At 39.8% G+C, this 7,226-nt stretch overlaps 1 protein-coding gene across 1 annotated transcript; it reads left to right on the top strand.

The window, feature by feature from the left end:
• The first annotated feature begins 1,301 nt into the window (after positions 1-1,301).
• Positions 1,302-6,792, top strand: si:ch1073-126c3.2 (uncharacterized protein LOC555816 homolog). Its single transcript, XM_056435745.1, has 7 exons — positions 1,302-1,360; positions 1,502-1,581; positions 3,049-3,122; positions 3,233-3,347; positions 4,044-4,156; positions 4,276-4,390; positions 6,502-6,792. Exons 1-7 carry the CDS (start codon positions 1,317-1,319, stop codon positions 6,678-6,680), a joined length of 720 nt encoding a protein of 239 aa, XP_056291720.1. The 5' UTR covers positions 1,302-1,316; the 3' UTR covers positions 6,681-6,792.
• The last annotated feature ends 434 nt before the right edge of the window (positions 6,793-7,226 follow it).

Here is a 7,226-nt window from a genome sequence, read left to right as displayed (position 1 = left end):
TGTCTCGGAGTGCTTTACAATCTGTACACATAGACATCCCTGACCCAAAACCTCACAGATAAAACCAGGAAGTGAAAATGAGGTCTGAAATGTGGTCTGAAAATCACATAAAGTTCATGCTGAGAGAATCCCAATTTCAGGAGATAAAACCAGGACGTGTCTCTTACTGTGGCTCCAGTTGGAGCTCCGACATGATTAAAAGAATCTACCATCCGTCAAAAAAAAAGTTGACGCCGGGGGATTCTCAGGGCACGTTAGCTTTTGCTGACCGTGAGCTAAAAAAAGAAGTAAAAAAAAAAAACTGAACCAACTAAGGCCAGATTTAGAACAATATTTTTTATGAACGTCGCTATAACCCACCGCGATATGGCCCCGGTATTCAGAGCTCAACTTGTCCCCATCGGACGGCCGGGGTTCTGTTGACAACAACAACAACAAAAAACCGTAAAGAAACCGTCAATATGGTAAGAAAGGGATAACGGCGTTTGGAACGGTCCGTTAGACGAGCTAATGAGCTCTAATTGATTATTGGCCGTGAGGGAGAGGTGACCTCTGTCGACGGAGGGGTCGATGGATTCCAGGGACGTAGTGGGGGGGGGGGGGTGGAAAGGTATACCTGAAATACCGTCTTATTCCATTTTTCATCTAGCAAAAGGATGGGAAGGGGAGGAGGAGGAGGGGGGGGGGTAGAGAGGAAGTCCGAGTGGCATCTGGTTGGACGGGCGGGAAAATGTCAACGGTTTAACTTTTGAAAATCTTTTACAAACGGAAAAGATGAAAGAATATATATATATATAAAAAAAAGTGAGACACTATCGAGACCCCCCCTTTTCTCCCGTTGCGACATCAGAGGTTCTTGTCCTTTCTACATTTAAAGTCATGATCGCACAACCAGCAGGCCTCCACCACCACAACAACAACAACAACAATAACTCCTCGCCCTCTGAACCAATGCAACATGTCAAATGTTACAGATTTAAGCTTAAATTCCTTTATAATTGTATGTTTGAAGGTCTAATTAGAGCTCCGATCTTTGTTCCTCATATCAAACTTTTTTTTTAAAGAAGGCAATTTCCCGCGTTAATGAGCTTAAACACTCCTTCAGAGTCTCGGTGATGGATCCGGCTGCCACGTCGTCGAGACATCCATAATGAATGTCATCCATCCGGTGAATTATTCACACAGTCATCCTTCGTGGCATAATTTACGGACTGACACACACAGAGCCACTTTTGGATTTGCGGGTGTAGATTTTCAAGAATGACGGGAAAAAAAGAAATCGGTGGCAAAAAAAGAATCCGTACTTACAAAACCGAATGACATCCACCTGTGCACGTCCAAAGTTCACCTTGCATCACAGGTCAGAAAAGTCCGGGGTTTTTCTTTTCTCTTTCTCTCGAAATGTTAGCAATCCACAAATGGTGGCAGATCACAAATATTGCCCAATTCTGTAAACTTTGCACCCCGCGCGGACGGAGGCAATAAATTCCTCCACTTTCAGCTCGGGGGGGCAGAAGCATTCGGGTGTGGTGGTCATGGCGTCGTCACGGAGAACATTGGCTCTGCTTTGCTCGCTAGCAGGTAATCGCACGCCGTCACGCGTGTTCCTCTCACATGTGTTGATACATTTAGACCGAGTGTGTGTGTGTGTGTGTGTGGGTTCATACACATGTTGACCAATGGATTTCCAGGACTTTTCCATGACCACAATTTTTTTTTATCTTGCAGCATACATGAAAAAAGATTATTTAAATTTGCATTTAAATGTCGTATTTAAACTAATAATGAGAATTCAAAAGCATATAGAGTATAAAACCTTAAATGACAAATAGTAGAGACAATAGTTTCGATTAAAAGAATAAACATTTATGTCTTTTCAGTTATAAATGAGTTATAAATGTGACGTATTTATATGGAAGATGTATGTGGAAGTATGCATGTATATATACAGGACTGTCTCAGAAAATTAGAATATTGTGATGAAGTTCTTTATTTTCTGTAATGCAATTAAAAAAACAAAAATGTCATGCATTCTGGATTCATTACAAATCAACTGAAATATTGCAAGCCTTTTATTCTTTTAATATTGCTGATTATGGCTTACAGCTTAAGAAAACGCAAATATCCTATCTCTAAATATTAGAATATCATGAAAAAGTATACTAGTAGGGTATTAAACAAATCACTTGAATTGTCTAATTAACTCGAAACACCTGCAAGGGTTTCCTGAGCCTTGACAAACACTCAGCTGTTATAAATCTTTTTTTTACTTGGTCTGAGGAAATATTAAAATTTTATGAGATAGGATTTTAGAGTTTTCTTAAGCTGTAAGCCATAATCAGCAATATTAAAAGAATAAAAGGCTTGCAATATTTCAGTTGATTTGTAATGAATCCAGAATGCATGACATTTTTGTTTTTTTAATTGCATTACAGAAAATAAAGAACTTTATCACAATATTCTAATTTTCTGAGAGTCCTGTATATATACATACATATATAAATATATATGTGTGTTTGTATGTATGTATGTATATATATATGTATATATATAGTTTTGTTTTTGTTTTCTTTGTTATTTTTTCTTTATTTTCTATACATTTTCTGATTTATTTGATATTAAATTAGGATAGGAATATATAAGCAATTGTTGCTTCGACCTATACCCTTTCAGTCTTTCTGTTTTGTATATTATGTAGAATAATATTGTTTTGTATTTGATTTGATTGACTGAATAAAATAAAATACACAAAATAAAAATACACAAATACACTTGCGGCTCGAAATATTTGCGAGTATGAAAGGACGTATGCCGGCTTTTTATTTTGAGCGTCTTTCTTTTAAAAGTGTAATATTAATTATTTAAACTCAGAGTAAATGGACATATGAATATAATAATACATTTACATGACTTTTAAAAATGTTTTGGGGAATTTCTCTTTTTTCCAGGCTGGAAAAGAATATTTTAAAATTCAACGACTTTTTCAGGCTTTCCATGACCGTACGAAACCTGGTGTGTGTGTGTGTGTGTGTGTGTGTGTGCGTGTAGTCTTGTCTCAAGGTGAAACTTCGAGCTGCACCTCGGAGACTGAGCTCTTGGTGCGTCTATCGGCAGATCTCGAGGTAAACTACCACCAAAAAAAAAAAAAAAAAAAAAAGAAGCATTAAAGCACATCAAAGTGTTTTTGACTCTGTATAATAACCCGAGTGCTGCGTCTCATCCCGTCCTGCAGGTGGCGGCAGAGTGTGGCGATTACCTGCAGTCTGCATGGAAGAAACAGGAGAGGGCCGCTCTGCTGCTCGCCATGAGGAACGTGACGGATACCCTGCACACACACATGCTGCGAGGTAGGAGGGCGAGCCGGAGTGTGTGTGTGTGTGGTGTGTTGTCTTATCCGTGTGACCAGTTTAAAATTAGATTACGGTTAGTTTATTGTGAAGAAATGCGACAATTTCTCATAAAACTATACGTCCTTACTTGTTTTATTCTGTATCGTGGTAGATGGTGTGTTAATATCTGGTATACGATGTGTTAATATCTGGTATACGATGTGTTAATATCTGGTATATGATCCGTTAATATCTGGTATATGATGTGTTAATATCTGGTATACGATGTGTTAATATCTGGTATATGATCCGTTAATATCTGGTATACGATGTGTTAATATCTGGTATATGATGTGTTAATATCTGGTATATGATCCGTTAATATCTGGTATACGATGTGTTAATATCTGGTATACGATGTGTTAATATCTGGTGTATGATCTGTTAATATCTGGTATACGATGTGTTAATATCTGGTATATGATCTGTTAATATCTGGTTGTGAACGCCGCCCGATGGATAATTAATTGGCTGTGGAGTTTCACGCACAGAATAACAATCTTTCAGATATCAGCTGTAACGTGGGGGTCACTGTCCTTCAACCAATCAGAGCGTTGCAAAGGGTCGAGATGACAATCGGGACATCATATAAACAAAAACAACCTTGAACACATTAAATGTGTTAAATGCCTCATTCATTCATTACATCGTCAGAATGCCACGGTGCCAGGCCGGAGAAATGCCCGGAAGCCGAAGTTCCCCTCAACGGAGGGTTGGCGTGCGTCACGGTGGCCGACAAGCGCTACTGCAAACCTCTGTGTAACCACGTAAGTGCTGCGTAGTTTCACGGATATATTAATACAAATAAAAAAAATCCGGATAGTTCTCTCTGCTCAAACTTTTTTTTCTCCAAACCGAATATATAATTTGAAGTCTTCCTCCACAGGGTTACGATTTTGCTTTTCTCAGGCGGAGTCGTCCGTACGCCGAATGCAGCGAGCGGACCCGGTTCCACTGGGAGACGCAGTACGTCGGAGGAAACAAGCTGGCGGTGTGCCACGGTGAGGCGTGGTGCCTTCAGGGCGGTCCGGGCAAAGCATTCGTACGCACAGAAACATAAAGGTGCCACCTGGAACCGAAAACGGTTCTTCAGTGATGCCATAGAAGAACCATTTCTGGTTCCACAAAGAACCTTTCCAACCAGGGTTCTTAAAAGAACCATTTCCTTAAAGAGTTCTTCAAAGAACCGATAAGTGTCTCAAAGAACCTTCAAAACCTGCTCCTTTAAGGCACCATTTCTGGTTCCACAGAGAACCTTTCAAACCAGGGTTCTTTAAATAACCATTTCCTTAAAGAGTTCTCCAAAGAACCGATAAAAGTGTCTCAAAGAACTTTAAACAAATGTTTCTTTTAGGCACCATTTCTGGTTCCACAGAGAACCTTTCAAACCAGGGTTCTTTAAATAACCATTTTCTTAAATAGTTCTTCAAAAAACCTATAAAAGGTGTCTCAAAGAACTTTTAAAAAATGGTTCTTTAAGGGACCATTTCTGGTTCCACAAAGAACCTTTCAAACCAGGGTTCTTAAAAGAACCATTTCCTTAAAGAGTTCTTCAAAGAACCGATAAGTGTCTCAAAGAACCTTCAAAACCTGCTCCTTTAAGGCACCATTTCTGGTTCCACAGAGAACCTTTCAAACCAGGGTTCTTTAAATAACCATTTCCTTAAAGAGTTCTCCAAAGAACCGATAAAAGTGTCTCAAAGAACTTTAAACAAATGGTTCTTTTAGGCACCATTTCTGGTTCCACAGAGAACCTTTCAACCCAGGGTTCTTTAAATAACCATTTTCTTAAATAGTTCTTCAAAAAACCTATAAAATGTGTCTCAAAGAACTTTTTAAAAAATGGTTCTTTAAGGGACCATTTCTGGTTCCACAAAGAACCTTTCAAACCAGGGTTCTTTAAAGAACCATTTCCTGAAAGAGTTCTTCAAAGAACCTATAAAAGGTGTCTCAAAGAACTTTAAACAAATGTTTCTTTAAGGCACCATTTCTGGTTCCACAGAGAACCTTTCTAAGAACCATTTTCTTAAATAGTTCTTCAAAGAACCTATAACAGGTGTCTCAAAGAACTTTTTAAAAAATGGTTCTTTAAGGGACCATTTCTGGTTCCAAAAGAACCTTTCAAACAAGGGTTCTTTAAATAACCATTTCCTTAAAGAGTTCTCCAAAGAACCGATAAAAGTGTCTCAAAGAATTTTAAACAAATGGCTCTTTAAGGCACCATTTCTGGTTCCACAGAGAACCTTTCAAACCAGGGTTCTTTAAAGAACCATTTTCTTAAATAGTTCTACAAAGAACCGATAAAAGTATCTCAAAGAACTTTAAACAAATGGTTCTTTTAGGCACCATTTCTGGTTCCACAGAGAACCTTTCAAACCAGGGTTCCTTAAAGAGTTCTCCAAAGAACCGATACAAGTGTCTCAAAGAACTTTAAACAAATAGTTCTTTAAGGCACCATTTCTGGTTCCACAGAGAACCTTTCAAACCAGGGTTCCTTAAAGAGTTCTCCAAAGAACCGATAAAAGTGTCTCAAAGAACTTTAAACAAATGGTTCTTTTAGGCACCATTTCTGGTTCCACAGAGAACCTTTCAAACCAGGGTTCCTTAAAGAGTTCTCCAAAGAACCGATAAAAGTGTCTCAAAGCATTTTAAACAAATGGTTCTTTAAGGCACCATTTCTGGTTCCAGAGAACCTTTCAAACCAGGGTTCTTTAAAGAACCATTTCCTTAAAGAGTTCTACAAAGAACCGATAAAAGTGTCTCAAAGAATTTTAAACAAATGGTTCTTTTAGGCACCATTTCTGGTTCCACAGAGAACCTTTCAAACCAGGGTCCTTTAAAGAACCATTTCCCTAAATAGTTCTTCAAAGCTATTTGACAGCGGCTCGTCTAGGATTTGCGTGGCCAGACTGAAAATAAATAAATCATAATGCGTCTCTGGTATTGTTCAGGGGGCCGGGCCAAATGTGGAGGCGGGCCGTATCCGGCCTGCGGGCCGTAGTTTGGGGACCACTGTCCTAAACTGTCCGTGTGAGGAAACTCACATTGTGTATTAACGCCCTCAACTCCGCCCTCAACTCCGCCCTCAACTTCCCTCTCGCTCCACTTCTAGAATCGCCGATCCAAGTTTCCGGAGCGAAGACGGCGTATTTTCCGGAGCACCAGGACTGCCTCACGACAAAGACCAGAGACCCCCTGCAGAGCAGCGTCAGGTCCGATCTGATCGCGGATCTGACCGCCGCCGGCGTCCAGGTGGAGGAGTCGCAGGCCGTCTGCCTCGTGTGCGGATGAACGACGCTTTCGCCGAAAGTCACGGCCGTTGAGCGAGAGTTGCACCGAGGAAGAGTCGATGTTCGAAGAATAAAACTATTCCCGTTACTTTGTTACAGGAATACTAAAAACAGTTGTGGATGGCATGCGTTTGGTATTCCAGGGTGTTCACCACTAGGGGGCAGCGGCGGGGGAGGGGATACTGTATAAAGTTAGTCTCTGAGGGCGGTGCAACCCACGTCACAAACTGTTCCTCTTCCACTCGATTGAATATCTTGTGGTATTCATGTATTTATGTTTATTTAAGTATATTATACACATCTCTGCAGAGAGACAACTTTTACATTAACTCGACTGCAGGTGTCCGATTTCCCTCTTCTCTGTTTTCCGTCTGACGTCATTTTATTATTAATAATAATAATAATAATACCTCTCACTCATTGTTTATGTGTCTGCTGGCGATGTCCGGAGGAGAGCAGCAGTTTAAAATGAGGTTAACCAATTTGGTTTTTAAATACATCCAGATGCAGCTCAACGGGGTCAAGGTTTAAAAAAAAAAAAGTCAAA

Source organism: Pseudoliparis swirei, chromosome 17 (assembly GCF_029220125.1).
Source record: "Pseudoliparis swirei isolate HS2019 ecotype Mariana Trench chromosome 17, NWPU_hadal_v1, whole genome shotgun sequence".
Lineage (NCBI taxonomy): Eukaryota > Metazoa > Chordata > Actinopteri > Perciformes > Liparidae > Pseudoliparis > Pseudoliparis swirei.
This window is presented reverse-complemented; position numbering and strand designations above follow the sequence as displayed.

Excerpts from the sequence above, each read along its gene's own strand:
- si:ch1073-126c3.2 (XM_056435745.1), top strand. The coding sequence starts at position 1,317 with ATGACATCCACCTGTGCACGTCCAAAGTTCACCTTGCATCACAG. Across the intron at positions 3,123-3,232 it reads GTCTATCGGCAGATCTCGAG|GTGGCGGCAGAGTGTGGCGA; the intron begins GTAAACTACCAC and ends CCCGTCCTGCAG. Across the intron at positions 4,157-4,275 it reads GCAAACCTCTGTGTAACCAC|GGTTACGATTTTGCTTTTCT; the intron begins GTAAGTGCTGCG and ends CTTCCTCCACAG.